At 42.8% G+C, this 20,257-nt stretch overlaps 1 protein-coding gene across 3 annotated transcripts in view; it reads right to left on the reverse strand.

Annotated features, from left to right (window-relative positions):
- Positions 1–472: 472 nt before the first annotated feature.
- Positions 473–20,257, reverse strand: part of LOC311148068 (NAD kinase-like) — a 51,379-nt gene continuing 31,594 nt past the window's right edge. For 2 of the 3 annotated variants that reach the window (XM_084184961.1, XM_084184962.1), the window contains 9 exons: positions 13,275–13,404; positions 9,502–9,607; positions 8,827–8,912; positions 8,573–8,675; positions 8,212–8,354; positions 3,481–3,580; positions 2,755–2,912; positions 2,365–2,447; positions 473–1,874 (listed from right to left, as the gene is read on the reverse strand). In XM_084184961.1, coding sequence (XP_084041087.1) covers positions 1,727–1,874; positions 2,365–2,447; positions 2,755–2,912; positions 3,481–3,580; positions 8,212–8,354; positions 8,573–8,675; positions 8,827–8,912; positions 9,502–9,607; positions 13,275–13,404 — 1,057 coding nt within the window. In that variant the 3' untranslated portion in view covers positions 473–1,726. The remainder of the gene's footprint in view (positions 1,875–2,364; positions 2,448–2,754; positions 2,913–3,480; positions 3,581–8,211; positions 8,355–8,572; positions 8,676–8,826; positions 8,913–9,501; positions 9,608–13,274; positions 13,405–20,257) is intronic. The other variant, XM_084184963.1, reaches the window with a different exon arrangement.

Below are 20,257 nucleotides of genomic sequence, written 5' to 3' on the forward strand. Positions count from 1 at the left end.
ACAGATTTCTTCCAAATGTTTCCTTTCCAAACAATATCTCCCTAACAACTGAAGGGACTGCCATTACAACTTGAACAGACTCCACTCCAAATTCCATTGAAAGAGGACATTTATATTTTCTACTTTGAGAAAATAGATAATATAGTGAAACTGACTTTTACTGTACTAATCATATACATATCAATATACAAAAACGTACCAAAGACATTTATATTTCAGCAATGATAGTGTAAACTGGTTAATAAATAAATTAGAAAATAAAGGAATGATTGATTGACTAGAGTTAGAGTTACCTGGTCCTCTTGCAGAGTGTGGTGCGCTGGTATCCACAGAGCTTAGATCAGTTTTTCCATTGGGGGAAATTTCACTTGCCCATCCAACAAGTACATTTAACATACAAATTCATAATGTATGTAGTAAACTCATATACACTATAATTAGTTGTCTGTAGGATAGAAGAAAAACCCTCAAACCATAATAGAATATTTTATTATATTATCAAGTCGGTATTTCAGAGCTTGTCAATAAGAGGGTTGAGTATTGCAGTCTCATTTGGTAAGGCAGGCCACTACCTACGACTGGTAGCATCTGAATACCTTCAATCTCTCAGCATACTGCAATAACAGTCAGACACCATAGGTCAGGGGTGGACAACACTGGTCCTGGAGTGCCACAGGCACAGCAAGGTTTAGGTCCATCCAGACACTACACCAGACTCTACTCATTACCTCACCAACTGAGCTAATTATTCAGTTGGGTGGTAAAAACCCTGTAGAATCACAATCGCTTTGATTGTAAACAATGGAATTACAATGGAATCACCTTATGCACCCCACTTCACTCTGAAACTAAAGACATAGTAGAGCTAGTGAAAGGCTATGAAGACATCGAGTTGTGGTCTCATCTCACCTGGAATGGACTTCAGTTCTTAATGTTTGTTCCATACTGTTTTGACATTACACACGGTCAGACACCACAGCGTTGTTGTAGACAGAGTAGTTAAGATACGCAACATTAATGTAAGATGAACATATATTCAAGCTTCTCAAATGGCTTGTACAAGAGAGGAATACTGAAGATATGGTTATGTTACACCTGCACTAAGATGTAAATCTGATTAAGAAAATTAAAGTTATTTAAACCTTAACTGATTATGATCTATATCATATTTATGAGTTTAAGGCACAATCTATACATTTAGTTCATTATTGCAGAGTAGAAGCAATTCTTCTGCTATTCCTGAAGTAATAATAATAATACAACATTTTATTTTAGGGATTGTATAAAAAAATATCAATCATTACTAGAAAATACATTTGTAACTCCTTATCCCCAAGAACATTGGTTCTTGATGAATGTCCCCACTGACAATAGTCATGATATCTGTGTTATATGTTGAGGAGCTTGAGCTTGATCCGTAGCTCAGTATTACTTTGTCTCACAGGTTAACTTAAACCTGGATTGTTTTCAGTCAGACATGAGACAATCTGGTTGTTGGCATAAAAAGGCCCTTTCAACAATATTTTTCAAAGGGTGTGGAATTCTTAACAGTAAGGGATGATCTAGAACCAAAACAAATTAATGCAAATATTCTCAGGAGGATGTTGGTTGCAAATTGACCTGATGGAATCCAACTGAAGTCAAAGAGTGCGTTCCAGATTTAGGATCGTTATATGATTTTGGTGTACTATGAGAATGGCGTCACCGGGAGGCGAGATTGTTGGCGTCAGAACTCGTCCTCCTCGGAGCTAAGGTAGTTCTGCTTCTTTCTCACGTTCCAGTGTAAACATTGGGCCAGGCTCTCAAACCAGTCGTTCACAGGATCCCGGAAACAGATGGAGGGAACGGGGAAGCAGGAAGTAGTGATGGTAATGCTGGAGATAAAAAGACAAAAGAGTGAGAAAGAAAAAGACCAAAGAGAGAGAAAGAGCAAACATCATAGTCAGTCAGGTATGAGTGGGAGGCATGTCAGGTATTCGCAATCACCCAAACAATGCTGAAAGAGACACTTGAAACTGGCAGACTAACTTCCTTAAAGGAGTCCTCTGAGTCATCTGTTACTGGTATATCAATGGGCTGCTAGCATTTCAGCGACAAGGAAGATAATTATCTCTGGTTGCATAAAGGAAAACCAGTACGGAACATTATGTGACGTGACATTTTTGTCTCGAGTTCATGAAACGGGTCAATATAATGATATAACTGGTTCTGTCTGTGTATTCAGGCTCCTTGCGGTAGTTAGATGCATTTTGGGTTGAGTTCGTCAGGCTATCTTCCATGTTTATCAGCTTTTGTTTGACGTTTGGTGGTATTTTCAATAGGGGGGAGGTTTCGGTGACTCTGAGGGGTGAAAAGGTTGCCCACCTGTCTCCATGGCAGATCTCTTGTCTCTTCCTCCCATCGAATGACACCCAGGCCGTATTCCTGGCGTCACGTGACAGCATGATCTGAGCGTGACAGATGGAGCAGAAGATAGGAATCCAGATGAACGACCAGTCAAAGACAACAAAAGTCTAGCAGAACATTTGAAAGTGTGTGTATTACAAGCAATGTCCTCATTCCCATACATCACCAGTGACTGAAAGGGTACGCATTGTGCTAGCTGTGTGTCAGACTGGTCATTGGTTACCTGGTAATTGCTTGTGTGCTGTTCAATACACATTTTCTGGAGAGGAGCAGTAAATGGATAATGACAGTATGCTGAACGCATGTGTGTGTATGAATGTGCATTTGTGTGTGTGTGTTTGTGTTTACCTTGAGTTCCACCCCAGCAGGCACCACTATGGGTCTGAAGGACAGTGAGTGGGGGCAGATGGGGGTGATCATGATGGCCGGCACGTTGGGGTGGATCATGGAGGCTCCGGCTGCCACTGCGTACGCAGTGCTGCCTGTGGGAGTCGACACTATCACACCTGAGACAACACAAACACACAGACAGTCTGAGACAGACACTACTTTGACCACACCACCACCAACACTCAAGCCTAAAAACACCAACAACGAGCTGAAAGAAGTTCCAAAACACAGTAAACCGTCCCCAAGACAACGAAAATACCTCTGACATTCAGAAAGACCCTGAGAGGCTTCCAGAAAGGGAGTTACTAGGAAGTAGTGAAGGACAGATAGCAAAGCAAAGACTAAACTTTGCCCTCTCAGCCAAATCTACCAACAAGGCAAGCTGCAACAGTATGCACCATTAATAGACCATCAGCACCATGTTTGTACTTCAAAATATTTCTCCCTCTGGGCTTGTACACAAGCAGTAAGCAGTTGCATAAACATCAAAGTATAACGACCAGTTACAGCATCTAAACCCTGGTACAACTTGAAATCAGAGCTAGCTGCATTAACAACGAAACCCTGTATTATTTGAGTGAAATTTCTAAGTAAAGTGGGGAATAAAAGTGAGGCAGTTAATACAGATGGGGTAAAACATGTCCTTTAACCCAGTAGCAGCAGGTTGAGGGGTTTACTACTCACCGTCTCCCTGTACCGTGGTGATGAGGTGTCCGTCTAAGAAGAGGTCCACGTTGGAAAGGTAGGAGGACGGGCCTCGGTCCACCACCACCTCATTCAGCACCTGTTGGACCAGGACACCCAGAGTCATGTTAACCAGAGATACTCCACTAGCCATGTTGTTAGTTACTTTGGGAATACTTTTTGAACCCAGCCCTATGTTATGACTTATCAAAGCCCACTCAGTAGGGAGTAGGGACTGTGTGTATGATGACAATGCAGAACCCTGGGACTAAACGCCTCCCTCTGCAACTGGATCCTGGACTTCCTGACGGGCCGCCCCCAGGTGGTAAGGGTAGGTAACAACACATCTGCCACGCTAATCCTCAACCCTGGGGCCCCTCAGGGGTGCGTGCTAAGTCCACTCCTGAACTCCCTGTTCACCCATGACTGCATGGCCAGGCACGACTCCAACACCATCATTAAGTTTGCTGACGACACAACAGTGGTAGGCCTGATTACCGACAACGATGAGACAGCCTATAGGGAGGAGGTCAGAGAACTGGCCGCGTGGTGCCAGGATAACAACATCTCCCTCAATGTGATCAAGACAAAGGAGATGATTGTGGACTACAGGAAAAAGAAGAGGACCGAGCATGCCCCCATTCTCATCTACGGGGCTGTAGTGGAGCAGGTTGAGAGCTTCAAGTTCCTTGGTGTCCACATCACCAACAAACTATCATGGGCCAAACACACCAAGACAGTCGTGAAAAGGGCACGACAAAGCCAATTCCCCCTCAGGAGACTGGAAATATTTGGTATGGGTCCTCAGATCCTCAAAACGTTATACAGCTGCACCATCGAGAGCATCCTGACTGGTTGCATCACTGCCTGGTATGGCAACTGCTCGGCCTCTGACCGCAAGGCACTACAGAGCGTATGGGCCAAGCTTCCTGCCATCCAGGACCTCTATACCAGGCGGTGTCAGAGGAAGGCCCTAACAATTGTCAAAGACTCCAGCCACCCTAGTCATAGACTGTTCTCTCTGCTACCGCACGGCAAGTGGTACCGGAGTGCCATGTCTAGGTCAAAAAGGCTTCTTAACAGCTTCTACCCCCAAGACATAAGACTCCTGAACAGCTAATCATGGCTACCCGGACTATTTGCATTGTCCACCCCACCCCCTCTTTTACGCTGCTGCTACTCTCTGTTTATTATCTATGCATAGTCACTTTAACTCTACCTACATGTACATATTACCTCAATTAACCTGTGACCCCGCACATTGACTCTGTACCGGTACCCCCTGTATATAGCCTCGCTACTGTTATTTTACTGCTGCTCTTTAATTATTTGTTATTTTTCTTTTTTACTCATCTATTTTTTACCTAACACTTATTTTTCTTAAAACTGCATTGTTTGTTAAGGGCTTGTAAGTAAGCATTTCACTGTAAGGTCTACATATGTTGTATTCGGCGCATGTGACAAATAAAATTTGATTTGAACTACGATCACAACTCAAACACCCCATGTAGCCCACGTACATCAACCCTATGATACATGATAGCACCAGGACAAAATGGAAGCACATAGGGTGCATTGCTAGAACTACAGAAAAGCAGGGAAACAAGTCCATGTGACAGACTACCTCAAAAAAATAAGGAGGAAGTGAAACTAGACCTGAAGGATTGCTGCCACCTTACAAACCCCAGAACAGGTTGTACATTTCGACATTCCTGGTATTTTATCATGCCGTAGGTTTCTGTGGTCAAATTAAATCAAATCAAATTTTATTGGTCACATGCGCCGAATACAACAGGTGCAGACATTACAGTGAAATGCTTACTTACAGCCCTTAACCAACAGTGCATTTATTTTTAACAAAAAAAGTAAAAATAAAACAACAACAAAAATAAGTGTTGAGAAAAAAAAGAGCAGAAGTAAAATAAAGTGACAGTAGGGAGGCTATATATACAGGGGGGTACCGTTGCAGAGTCAATGTGCGGGGGCACCGGCTAGTTGAGGTAGTTGAGGTAATATGTACATGTGGGTAGAGTTAAAGTGACTATGCATAAATAATTAACAGAGTAGCAGCAGCGTAAAAAGGATGGGGTGGGGGGGGCAGTGCAAATAGTCCGGGTAGCCATGATTAGCTGTTCAGGAGTCTTATGGCTTGGGGGTAGAAGCTGTTGAGAAGTATTTTGGACCTAGACTTGGCACTCCGGTACCGCTTGCCGTGCGGTAGCAGAGAGAACAGTCTATAACTAGGGTGGCTGGAGTCTTTGACAATTTTGAGGGCCTTCCTCTGACACCGCCTGGTATAGAGGTCCTGGATGGCAGGAAGCTTTGCCCCAGTGATGTACTGGGCCGTACGCACTACCCTCTGTAGTGCCTTGCGGTCGGAGGCCAAGCAGTTGCCATACCAGGCGGTGATGCAACCAGTCAGGATGCTCTCGATGGTGCAGCTGTAGAATTTTTTGAGGATCTGAGGACCCATGACAAATCTTTTCAGTCTCCTGAGGGGGAATAGGCTTTGTCGTGCCCTCTTCACGACTGTCTTGGTGTGTTTGGACCATGATAGTTCGTTGGTGATGTGGACACCAAGGAACTTGAAGCTCTCAACCTGTTCCACTACAGCCCCGTCGATGAGAATGGGGGCGTGCTCAGTCCTCTTTTTTTTCCTGTAGTCCACAATCATCTCCTTTGTCTTGGTCACGTTGAGGGAGAGGTTGTTGTCCTGGCACCACACAGCCAAGTCTCTGACCTCCTCCCTATAGGCTGTCTCATCGTTGTCGGTGATCAGGCCTACCACTGTTGTGTCGTCGGCAAACTTAATGATGGTGTTGGAGTCGTGCCTGGCCATGCAGTCATGGGTGAACAGAGAGTACAGGAGGGAACTGAGCACGCACCCCTGAGGGGCCCCCGTGTTGAGGATCAGTGTGGCAGATGTGTTGTTACCTACCCTTACCACCTGGGGGCGGCCCGTCAGGAAGTCCAGGATCCAGTTGCAGAGGGAGGTGTTTAGTCCCAGGATCCTTAGCTTAGTGATGAGCTTAGAGGGCACTATGGTGTTGAATGCTGAGCTGTAGTCAATGAATAGCATTCTCACGTAGGTGTTCCTCTTGTCCAGGTGGGAAAGGGCAGTGTGGAGTGCAATAGAGATTGCATCATCTGTGGATCTGTTGGGGCGGTATGCAAATTGGAGTGGGTCTAGGGTTTCTGGGATAATGCTGTTGATGTGAGCCATGACCAGCCTTTCAAAGCACTTCATGGCTACAGACGTCAGTGCTACGGGTCGGTAGTCATTTAGGCAGGTTATCTTAGAGTCCTTGGGCACGGGGACTATGGTGGTCTGCTTGAAACATGTTGGTATTACAGACTCAGTCAGGGACATGTTGAAAATGTCAGTGAAGACACTTGCCAGTTGGTCAGCACATGCTCGGAGTACACGTCCTGGTAATCCGTCTGGCCCTGCGGCCTTGTGAATGTTGACCTGCTTAAAAGTCTTACATCGGCTACGGAGAGCGTGATCACATAGTCATCCGGAACAGCTGGTGCTCTCATGCATGCTTCAGTGTTGCTTGCCTCGAAGCGAGCATAGAAGTGGTTAAGCTCGTCTGGTAGGCTTGTGTCACTGGGCAGCTCGCGGCTGTGCTTCCCTTTGTAGTCTGTAATAGTTTTCAAGCCCTGCCACATCCGACGAGCGTCAGAGCCAGTGTAGTACGATTCAATCTTAGTCCTGTATTGACTCTGCCTGTTTGATGGTTCGTCGGAGGTCATAGCGGGATTTCTTATAAGCGTCCGGGTTAGAGTCCCGTTCCTTGAAAGCGGCAGCTCTACCCTTTAGCTCAGTGCGGATGTTTCCTGTAATCCATGGCTTCTGGTTGGGGTATGTACGTACGGTCACTGTGGGGATGACATCATCGATGCACTTATTGATGAAGCCAGTGACTGATGTGGTGTACTCCTCAATGCTGTCTGAAGAATCCCGGAACATGTTCCAGTCTGTGCTAGCAAAACAGTCCTGTAGCTTAGCATCTGCGTCATCTGACCACTTTTTTATTAACCGAGTCACTGGTGCTTCCTGCTTTAGTTTTTGCTTATAAGCAGGAATCAGGAGGATAGAGTTATGGTCAGATTTGCCAAATGGAGGGCGAGGGAGAGCTTTGTATTCGTCTCTGTGTGTGGAGTAAAGGTGGTCTAGAGTTTTTTTTCCTCTGGTTGCACATTTAACATGCTGGTAGAAATTAGGTAGAACGGATTTAAGTTTCCCTGCATTAAAGTCCCCGGCCACTAGGAGCGCTGCATCTGGATGAGCGTTTTCCTGTTGATTTATGGCCTTGTACAACTCATTCAGTGCAATCTTAATGCCAGCATTGGTTTGTGGTGGTAAATAGACAGCTATGAAAAATATAGATGAAAACTCTCTTGGTAAATAGTGTGGTCTACAGCTTATCATAAGATACTCTACCTCAGGCGAGCAAAACCTTGAGTTCCTTAGTATTTGATTTTGTGCACCAGAATAAACGCCTTTTGTCTGCTACATGTAGCCTCCTTTCTACGCACCCAATGACTGCATATTTGTTTAACACATGTCGCAACAATAGGTGAACACCCAGTGACCACAGAGTAAAGACAACAAGCATGAGTCCTTTGACTGAGATGTGCCACGTTATCATGATGCTAGGAACCTATTGTGGTACTAACCATAATACTGGGGTGACATACCAGTCAGGTGTACTGTGTAGAGCTCACCTGGTACTGCATGGCTTTGCGGCTGCCCTCACTGTCTCCGTTGGTCATGATGATGCCCTTCTCGTCCACCCGGGCCTTCTTCTCTCGGCTCTCCTTCACCACTCGCACCCGCAGGCGACTGCGCAGGATGATAGCGGTGTTGCCTGCTCAGCAGACAGACAGACGGACAGACAGACAGACAAACACACAAACTTTTGTTTAACTAAAAGTAGCATGTAAAATGTAAAACGTAAATGTAAACCTAGCAGCTAGAAATGTTAACTGAAGCACAACTTGTGCCGTGTAAACAGCCACCGGCATACAGATAAGAGAGTAAGGCTCCTGTTGTTGAAATTCGGTAAGGCCAAGCCTAAAGACGTACCCTCAATGATTTGGGTGACCTGAGACTGGTACGTGTCAAAGTTGAAAGGCGTGAGGAAGCCCAGAGAACCCAGGTGGAAGGCCATAACAGGTGGAACACTCTTCTGAAAACACAACACACATCAGCACATACACACAAGCAAGCTATGGAAACAAGCGCATTCAATATTTATTTTACTACAATTCACAGTATATTCAAAAACTGACAAATGAGTATGTTTACTATACTAGGAAAAGTGAATAGTAAATGCATACCTGGAAGAGTGACGACGCGTAAAGTAAGGTCCCATCTCCACCAAGACAGATGATGAAGTCCACTCGATTGGAGATGTCATCGAGATCTGTGGTGTGCATCCAAACACATTAGGTTAATGTTGGTAAGAGAACGCTATACTACTTCAAGTGAGAGTTTCATAGACATTCATAGACAATCCTGACATTGACACTACAGATGTAGGATCTTAATTTGATCACTTTTGTTGCTGAGAATTTTCCTGCAAAGCAGGAAATGCAAACTTGTAGTGCATTTGAGTTTTAAAAAATCTTCTAAAATCTGTATTTGAAATTTGACTCGATTTGCCCTAACAAAACATTTGTCAACCCCTACAAAATTGTAAATTATTTATAATCTACATAATAATTCACATTTCCTGTTGCTGCAGGATAATTTTCCTGCTGTAGCATACTGGCTCAAATTAAGATCCTACATCTGTACATCACTAGCTACATAGAGTCATACAGATTAATCTATCATCCTTCAGCATCGTATTCACAAGGCACCAAATGGAAGAAAAATGCCAAAAAAGGGAGGGACTACCTAAACTTCTCCCATAAGATAATGCATTTTCGTTTTCTGTTGCAAAAAAAAGGTTACTTTGTGCATTAATGAATACGACCCAGTCCTCTGATGACGGTTCGTGGTCTCCTCACCTTCTCTGAAGGTGCAGAACTTCTGGATGACGGCCGCAAAGCTCTCATCGGCCGCGATGGCTGGGTCCGCCAGAACCTTCCTCTCCACGTAAACAATCATGTTTTTCTGGTAGAACAATGCACAAGTATAAACATACGTATTAGCAACATGCACATGTAATGCAGGGTTTGTACAGACAGTTGCAAGTCAAATTCAAGGACTTTCAAGTACATTTTCAAGCACTAATATTTATTTTCAAGGACCATCAATTTGTAATAGTTCCTATTATGCAATTGTTTCTAGTCGCCACCAGATGGCAGTATATCACCACAACCTCATAAAAAAAAAAAAAACGTACTATTCATTACATTTTAGTCATTTCGCAGACACTCTTATCCAGAGCGACTTACATGAGCAATTAGGTTTAAGTGCCTTGCTTAAGGGTACATCAACAGATTTTTCACCTAGTCGGCTCGGGGATTAGAACCAGCGACCTTTCGGTTACTGGCATAACGCTCTTACCCACTAAGCTACCTTACAAGTTCTACTCAATAATACGTGTTTCACTACTTATTTACTACATACATGATTGGTAAGTCAGGACTGATGATGTTGACTGATTTCCTTATATGAACTGTAACTCAGTAAAGTCATTGAAATTGTTGTATTTTGTGTTTATATTTTTGTTCAGTGTACAAAATATTAAATTGTCTTTATATTTCACAAAATGTTTGATCCCACAGGCTGTCCCAACACATAATGACATGAAAGTGAATTCTGACAGTGTAAAAGGCCCTTAGTTGACTCTAAAATGTTGTATTCTATACCCATTTGAAGAGAAACAAGTTCTTAATGTGTTTGATAAGATTAAAGACTCTCCCAGGGGACCTTATTTAAATTGTAGGGGACCTCACATGGGTCCCAGACCCCAAGTTTGGGAACCACTGTACTACTAACGTCATCCTTCTAGCCAGCTAGTTATAGCTAGCTACAGTACCTGGCTAATAGCTAGAGCCCTTTATCTACCTAGCTAGCTAGACTTCTGACTGAAATATCAGCGACTATTTACCAGTTGTACACTCATTCTCCGAGAGTCAGGGGGGGTTGTTTGGGGTATGTCTGTTGACACGGCAGGAGTCGAAGGATGTTAAAATAATTCTCACTGTCAGCGGCGTCCCTCTGCTACTTGCCACTGTAGGTCTGGCTGAGGTAGTTCGTTTCACCTCTCTGCCTATGTCGTGGGGCGGAGTTTCCCATTGGACAGAGTGGTGTATGGAGCAGGAGGACATAACGAGCATACATGAATCACTCATGATTCCACTCGTTCGCAGAGGCATGCGTGATTAGAACTGAGATCAAGAAGCCTTCTGAGTGTTGATCAACGCTGGGAACGCAATAATAAGTGGGTAAATGATAATTAACCAAATAAAAAAGGTGAGTAAACGCTATTTCACAAATAAAACAGTGCGTAAACAGCGTTTACCCTCCACTACATCCCTTGATGGGTTTGGCAAAACCCATTCAAAAAAATCAATATCCTGCCAGGCTGAATTAAATCTACATTTGCCCGGCATTTTATCTATCGATGTGACGTTTGGCGGCGCCTAATCAGTCAGTCTGTACCTGCCTGGCTGAGTGGCAGTGTGGATGGAATGAGCGAGCTCGCCTGGCAACCAGAGCGCAAAACACGTGAGGAAATAAAACTTGGTAGTCTGCCTGGAAATTAATTTGCAAGACCAATACAGTTTTCTAATATTTTTCATATGAACATATTTGATAATTTTCTGTCCTCCTCATTTTAATTCAAGTACTTTTCAAGTACCAACTTGAGAAAATGTCAGATTTTCAAGGCATTCCAGTATTTGAATATCAGAGTGCCAAATTCAAGTACTTTAAGCACCTCAAGCACCTTGTGCGAACCCTGGTAATGCTTTCATATTACCCTTTAGAAGACTAATTGGTCGAAAGAATATTCAGACTGTACAGTTTACAAGCAGCTTTACTTTCTAGTGAGGTATAAAAGTGTACAAAAATGTATTTTTGTAATACACTGCTCAAAAAAATTAAGGGAACACTAAAATAACACATCCTAGATCTGAATGAATGAAATAATCTTATTAAATACTTTTTTCTTTACATAGTTGAATGTGCTGACAACAAAATCACACAAAAATTATCAATGGAAATCAAATGTATCAACCCATGGAGGTCTGGATTTGGAGTCACACTCAAAATTAAAGTGGAAAACCACACTACAGGCTGATCCAACTTTGATGTAATGTCCTTAAAACAAGTCAAAATGAGGCTCAGTAGTGTGTGTGGCCTCCACGTGCCTGTATGACCTCCCTACAATGGCTGGGCATGCTCCTGATGAGGTGGCGGATGGTCTCCTGAGGGATCTCCTCCCAGACCTGGACTAAAGCATCCGCCAACTCCTGGACAGTCTGTGGTGCAACATGGCGTTGGTGGATGGAGCGAGACATGATGTCCCAGATGTGCTCAATTGGATTCAGGTCTGGGGAACGGGCAGGCCAGTCCATAGCATCAATGCCTTCCTCTTGCAGGAACTGCTGACACACTCCAGCCACATGAGGTCTAGCATTGTCTTGCATTAGGAGGAATCCAGGGCCAACCGCACAAGCATATGGTCTCACAAGGAGTCTGAGGATCTCATCTCGGTACTTAATGACAGTCAGGCTACCTCTGGCGAGCACATGGAGGGCTGTGCGGCCCCACAAAGAAATGCCACCCCACACCATGACTGACCCACCGCCAAACCGGTCATGCTGGAGGATGTTGCAGGCAGCAGAGCGTTCTCCACGGCGTCTCCAGACTCTGTCACGTCTGTCACGTGCTCAGTGTGAACCTGCTTTCATCTGTGAAAAGCACAGGGCGCCAGTGGCGAATTTGCTAATCTTGGTGTTCTCTGGCAAATGCCAAACGTCCTGCACGGTGTTGGGCTGTAAGCACAACCCCCACCTGTGGACGTCAGGCCCTCATACCACCCTCATGGAGTTTCTGACCGTTTGAGCAGACACATGCACATTTGTGGCCTGCTGGAGGTCATTTTACAGGGCTCTGGCAGTGCTCCTCCTGCTCCTCCTTGCACAAAGGCGGAGGTAGCGGTCCTGCTGCTGGGTTGTTGCCCTCCTACGGCCTCCTCCACGTCTCCTGATGTACTGGCCTGTCTCCTGGTAGCGCCTCCATGCTCTGGACACTACGTTGACAGACACAGCAAACCTTCTTGCCACAGCTCGCATTGATGTGCCATCCTGGATGAGCTGCACTACCTGAGCCAATTGTGTGGGTTGTAGACTCCGTTTCATGCTACCACTTGAGTGAAAGCACTGCCAGCATTCAAAAGTGACCAAAACATCAGCCAGGAAGCATAGGAACTGAGAAGTGGTCTGTGGTCACCACCTGCAGAACCAGTGCTTTATTGGGGGTGTCTTGCTAATTGCCTATACTTTCCACCTGTTGTCTATTCCATTTGCACAACAGCATGTGAAATTTATTGTCAATCAGTGTTGCTTCCTAAGTGGACAGTTTGATTTCACAGAAGTGTGATTGACTTGGAGTTACATTGTGTTGTTTAAGTGTTCCCTTTATTATTTTGAGCAGTGTATATATTCTCAGTCACTAATATTTCTGTTTTTAGGGACTTAATGGCAGACTTTCTACTGAAACTGAACTACACACACCCGTCAAGGCCGCTAAGGTGCAGGTAGCTATAATTTGAGACTAGAGAGCCTCTGCACACTGTAGGTCACTGCAAAAAGTACAAATGTCCTACTTCTGTGAGAAACACACAGAGCTCTTTGAAAGGCTGCAGTAGACTGGCATCCTGGATCTTCTTGATGACAAGGACACTTTTGGGAGGCTTGTTCCACGTCAGTCTCTGGCTGGCTGGGTCCTGTATGTGCCTGGGTGGTGAGAAAGAAAGACCACAGGTAATCAATACCTTTTCTAAGGGTAATAATGAACTGTACTTTTTAATCACTCATCGTTTGATCAAAAGGATTGCAGCAGTAAAGAGCTGTTGTTCCGTAATATAGAGCTATGTATGACTCCTTGACTAAATGGGGCTTTCCAAAATTATTCAATTTTGATGGAGCACCATTTGTAAACTTACAGCTAAGGCACCATTTGTAAACTTACAGCTAAGAACTGTAGTTTGACACAAGTCATAGTCTTTCTTGACATTTTGAGGTGAATAAACATATAGTTGTAATTCTCTCATGGTTGCTCACTACTGTAGCCTGTAAACTTTGCGGCTGTTGAACATTTCTGGTTTGGGCATGGTGAGCTCTCAGCAGCCATGTTTTGAGCTCTTGTGGTTGTTGGCTCAGTGTTACTTCATACTGTTTGTTTTGACCAGTTGGATAAGAGGCAGAGCTGCTTAACACCTATCCTATTATTGGCTGGGGCTTAGTCTAGTAACACTGGCAGCAGGGTCAAGACAGGGACCATACATTTACATAAACGCATCACAGTGACCTGACATTCCAACCAAGGTGCAGGAATAATACCCTGATGAAGGCGACACGTTGAAACGCTTTGGTGTCATAATAAGGACGTATTTTTCTTGTCAACTTCCACTGTTGTATTTGTATAACATTTCCAGTAGGGCTGTGACGATACCAGTATATCAATATTTTTTCCATGGCAAAAATGAAAACACGAAGCCGACCAAACTCTTTGGTCCTTTAAAAACCTGCTGTATATAAAAAATTGTGTGCTATAGCTTAGAAAATAAATGAATGTGACTCTAGATGTCAACATAATTATGTTTGTTCCCAACATTACGGCTGTTTTCCCAAATAAATTAACTCTGCTTCGTGTATTGTTTCCTTGCACGATACTAACGAGTATCGCGCTACTAGTATCGTCCGGCCCTAATTTCCAGTGTCAAGTAAATTTTCGAGGGGTTTGAAGAATAGTGTTTGTTGACAGAGCATACAGATACTGTATGTGGTAGATACCGTAAGCGGTAAACTTGCACTTTGTCATCATTCATTAAAAGTAAGGCTACTTGTAATTTATCATTACACAATGCATGTGATTGGCTTTAGCAGTCCTTGTTGACTTTATGAGCTGGTTACACATGACCTTAACTTGAAACGCAAATGGTCGATTAAAACAAAAACTAATCTATAGGCCTTCATACAAAGTAGCCTAATTGAGGCAAACCAGAGTTGGGCTGTAGTCTGTAGTTTTTGTACAATATAAAATTGTTATTTTGAGATACTGTTTAGGATGAGATACTCTGTCTGTTGAAATTGAGGTTTGTTTTACATAGAAAATGTGTTAAAACAGTAATACAACAGTACAAATTCAAGAAATGGACCACACATGATAACACCAGCTTACTACATTACACACTACACTGCTTCCTCTATTGTTGTTTGGCTTCCGGTACCATAAGACTGCCACTGTAAAAGAGACATAGTTCCCATGTGGCTCAGTTGGTAGAGCATGCCACTTGCAACGCCATGGTTGTGGATTCGATTCCCACGGGGACCAGTACGAAAAAGTAAAACAATTTATGCACTCACTACTGTAAGTCGCTCTGGATAAGAGCGTCTGCTAAATGACAAAAATTTAAATAACATCAACTTGGGTTTCCATATCCTTGAAATAGGACTACTGTATGTAAAACACTGACATAAGGTCAACTTGGGTTGCCTGATAAGCAAAAGATTGACTTTAAATCAACTTGGGTTGCCAGATCAATAATTCCTTTGGAGAGAAACAACGTTTTCATATTCCCCATCATCTCCTTTGGGGTACGGTAGTACGCAAATATACCATCTGGCAGCATAACCATCGATATCTTGAGGATGTTGGTCATTATTAATCTCTCATGGACTGTTAATGGAATTGAGTAGTTTACGTGAGATTCTTCGTTGCTGAGATTAGTGGTAAGGTACAGTATGTGTACTTGGAGGATCATCTTTCATTATAAATCAAGGTTTCAATATGTTGTTTCTGCCTTTCTAAATGTGTATCTGTTTATTGTCAACAACTGAGTCCTCTGTGTTAGCCAGAGAGGGTTTGTGCAGTGCACCACAGTCATTATTGCTCGTGGGGTGAGGTGGGGGCTTGTGTCAAACCATGACAGACCGAAGACACAACCCAACTCGTGACTTTCTCTGACTGTACCTCTATTCACGAAAGGCACAAATTACAATTCTACACAGGAATAGGCTACAAATGCAACGAAATAACAGTTTCGATACATGAGAAAACATCTTTACAAAACGTAACATTGGGTGGGCTTTAAGAAAGGTACTTTGTAAAAACATGTATTTGTTTGTGTGACATACGTGAGCAGTGAGCACACAATTAGCCTGTGTTATAATCCAATATCAGAACAGCCAAGCCCTCACCCACACCCTGCCCCTTCTCCCATTGGAGAAAGTCTGGCTAAACAGGTTGGCAAAACCCTCTTCCATGTTTCATTAAAGACCAAATATGGACAATGTCACAATGTGCCTGTGTTCATCAGTGCTATGGCTCATTTAGTTACAAATAGCATAGTCACTGATAATAACCTCAACCTACAGCTGGCAATGTAGGAATAGTACTTCTCATTTTAAATTCCACTGTTTACAAATGAGAGTAAAACCATGCCCATATGACCATAGATACTCTACAGATGGATACTATCTGTAGATACCATTGATACTAGTACACAGGTATACCAGTATTTCAGGTCCTTACTGTCACCTAATGACAAACCAAAAGCAAAAGGAGGAAAAAAACACATTCACACATTTCACTATGCTAACACTACAGGACAATGTAGGTTAGTACTTCACTCATCAAACATTACTGGTAAAACCATGTTCCTATTGAGAAAGCCTGTTAGCCGAGAGAGAATATTCTCACCATTTCCACACTTTGTTGTCGCTGTTCTCCGGAGCTTGCTGTTGTACACACTGGTTGAATTTCATGGCTGTCCGCATGTGATGCTTCTTCAAGCAGAGATGGGTGGAGAGAGCACTGACTGACTGTGCTTGGTTATGCCTAGCTACCTGCTCTTCAGTCTACCGATTCCACTATCTAAAGCAAAACAACTCATTCTACTCTGCACAGTCTCTGTGTGCCTAAAGCATTCTTAAAAAATCCTGTGGTTAACTCAAGTTAAATGTAACCACCTAATGCAGATCTCACCACTGAAGTTGAATTCGGCTGATAGTCTTCCCATAAGCTGCCTTCAATATCTCTCCTTCATCAAACCACCAGAAAAGCCACAGTAGTCACTACTTCTTCCTGGATTGCTTAGTGTAAATATTTGTCCACACAACAACTTCTTAACTCTAAATCTCTACTCTGCATTCTGATGGTGACCCAAACGTCTCACTCATCTTAAGACAGACTTGATAGAATGACATCACCGCCAGCCCCGCCCACATCAACTACATACCCTCCCCTTTAAGGGAAGACGACTCTCTCATTGGCTGGCTGTGTTATGATGTTATAGAACAATTTTCAAGTGGACTTTCCCGGGTTAGTCCTACCTAAAAGTAGTTCATCTGAGAACATTACATACATACAATGGACCATTACAGATGGATTACACTTCCTTGATATGAGGAATAAGTACTATGAATTGTTGTTTGTTTTATATTATTCAATGAGTATTATAAAGTTTTTCCTAGGGCATATACAGTTTTTAAAAAAATTAACTACCCCATACTGCTTTGTCGAAGAAAAAAAACTTCCACTGAATGTATTAACATAGACACATTTTAGAAGAGTTTTACTATGAAACAAATTGTACACAAATATTTTGTTACATAACAGAAAAGGGCCATCCTAAAATGAGTTCTTGTCAAAGACTGCGCTTCATTATCATGCCAGATACACTACACTGAGTGAACAAAACATTAAGGACATCTGTTCTTTCCATGACAGACTGACAAGGTTAATCCAGGTGAAAGCTATGAACCCTTATTGATGTCACTTGTTAAATCCACTTCAATCAGTGTAGATCAGGGGTTCTTAAACTTTTTCAGCCTGAGACCCAAATTAGAAATTCTGTGTTTTCCTGGGACCCAAGCTTATGAAAACATGCAACTATATGTAAATATCAGTACATTTCATTGTCCTTATGCCTAAAACAAATGCAATATAGACAAATAGCAAATAACAATGCAATGAAATATAACAATCTAAATAGCTATTCATGTTTATTTCCCCCCCATTAAAAACACTCTTACAGTGCATTCAGACCCCTTGACTTTTTCAACATTTTGTTATGTTACAGCCTAATTAAAAAAAAATATTAAATTTTTGTTTTTTCATCATCAATCTACACACAATACCCAATAATGACAAAGCAAAAACAGGTTTTTAGAAATGTTTGCAAATGTACACTACTGTTCAAGTTTGGGGTCACTTAGAAATGTCCTTGTTCCATGCGAGAAATTGCCAAGAAACTGAAGATCTCGTACAACGCTGTGTACTACTCCCTTCACAGAACAGCGCAAACTGGCTCTAACCAGAATAGAAAGAGGAGTAGGAGGCCCCGGTGCACAACTGAGCAAGAGGACAAATACATTAGTGTCTAGTTTGAGAAACAGATGCCTCACAGGTCATCAACTGGCAGCTTCATTAAATAGTACCCGCAAAACACCAGTCTCAACGTCAACAGTGAAGTGGCGACTCCGGGATGCTGACCTAGACAGGGTTGCAAAGAAAAAGTCCAGTGTCTGTGTTCTTTTGCCCATCTTAATATTTTATTTTTATTGGCCAGTCTAAGATATGGCTTTTTCTTTGCAACTCTGCCTAGGTCAGCATCCCAGAGTCGCCTCTTCACTGTTGACGTTGAGACTGGTGTTTTGTGGGTACTATTTAATGAAGCTGATAGATGAGGACCTGTGAGGCAAAGAAAACGTAACAAAATGTGGAAAAAGGGAAGGGGTCTGAATACTTTCCGAATGCACTGTACAAATCTGTCTAGGTTGGAACTGTTGCTGTTAAAATACAATAAATAGTTTGTATTCTGAATTGGAATACACTGATTGATCACATCACACAGATGTACACCAGAAAACACACACACAGTCCTAATGAGAGGTGTGTGGCTGGTTGAAGCTTTCAACAAGCATTTCTATTCTGGGCTCAGTTTTTGACAGTGAAACCCTGAGGTCATGCTCAGCATGGAGTCTGTTTCTGTACTTGTTCTTTAACTACGGGAGAGTTGAGCACCCTGACTCGCATAGGTATGTGGTGCCAAACTGGATCAGAATATCTACTGCTTCCTCAGCCTGGCAGGAGACTGCTTCCTGCTGTAGATGAGCAACACAGAACTATGTGAGTGGGTTTGCCTCAAAAAGCATCTTGCTTTAATCACTTTATTCCAGTTCAGAATAAAAATGATTACTTGTATTTTAACAGCAACAGCTCCAACCTAGACTTGTTTTCAACAATCATTTCTACAGTAAGATGTACAGTAGGCCTGATCATTTTTCATCTTCAAATGTACTGTAATTTAGGGTTGCACTATCAGTAGCTAGCTAGCTGGCTTTGGCTAATGTTAGCTATCAAACTATTAGCTGTGTACAAGGGAATTGTTTGAAAGAGAAACTCACATCTACTAATATGAGAGATAGTACTCCCTTATTTCTGCTTATCAACACCTGTTATAAAATTACAAAATGCCTTGCTAGTTGGCTTACTTTTCCACTGTCGAAGCACTGTTTCCTGAAGCATTATGGCCTGTTCTGAAAGAACTCCCTGGGTTTACCGTTATGCTGTGGATGTTTGGTCATAATGTGTTGTTTTAATTTGTTCATTTTGAGAGACTTATTACTAAGCACTTCCCCGCACAAAACACATTGTGGGCGCTACTCATTATTTCTCAAAGTTTGTATGAAACCAAGAGAGAGAAACTCATCGCTGTATTTGTGTTTCATGACGATTGACCTGTCAGAACTTGTTGCTAGCTTGACTCCATTTGATGACAGCGGTGAGTGATGGCGAGTGAGAATGACAAGTCATTGGCTGACAGCGCATAATCTGCTGTTGAACGAGAGTGATCTTCAAGAAAACTGCAGAAAAAATATCTGGTAAACCGCGAAGTACACGGGCATCTCACTCACACTCGCGCAGCTGCCAAACTGACACCGCTGCTACGTATAGAGCTCAATGAACAGAAAGCGCAGTTGCACTTGGCCAAATCAAATCCAGTAATTAATGAAATAATTATACATTTACTCTAACACGTCGCGACCCACCATTAACAGGTCTGACCCATACTTTCAGAAAGGCTGGTGTAGATGAAGGGGAGGTGACAGGATAAAGAAGGATTGTTAAGCCTTGAGACATGGATTGTGTATGTGTGCCATTCAGAGGGTGAATGGGCAAAACAAAATATTTAAGTGCCTTTGAACGGGTTTTGGTAGTAGGTGCCAGGCGCACCGGTTTGTGTCAAGAACTGCAATGCTGTGTCAAGAACAGCCAACTTGACATAACTGTGGGAAGCATTGGCGTCAACATGGGCCAGCATCAGTGTTGCCAACTCCTCAGTAAGGAAAGTAGCTATTGGCTGTCCTAAAAGTCGCTAAATGACGTCATCGCCTAATTTGCATAATTGGCCATGTGCATGTAATTGTGATGGACGCTGTAGGAGAGAGGAATAAGGTTGTGGAAGAGACAAAAAGTGAGTAAAAAACACCCTAAATATGTTTAGAAGTACAAATGAACTTTCTTCTGTCGATTCTTTTTTTTTTTTATGATTCATTTGCAGTCTGGACGCGGAGGGGTGAA

The sequence above is a fragment of the Coregonus lavaretus genome (assembly GCF_964263955.1).
Source record: "Coregonus lavaretus genome assembly, chromosome: 20".
NCBI classification, from domain to species: Eukaryota; Metazoa; Chordata; class Actinopteri; order Salmoniformes; family Salmonidae; genus Coregonus; species Coregonus lavaretus.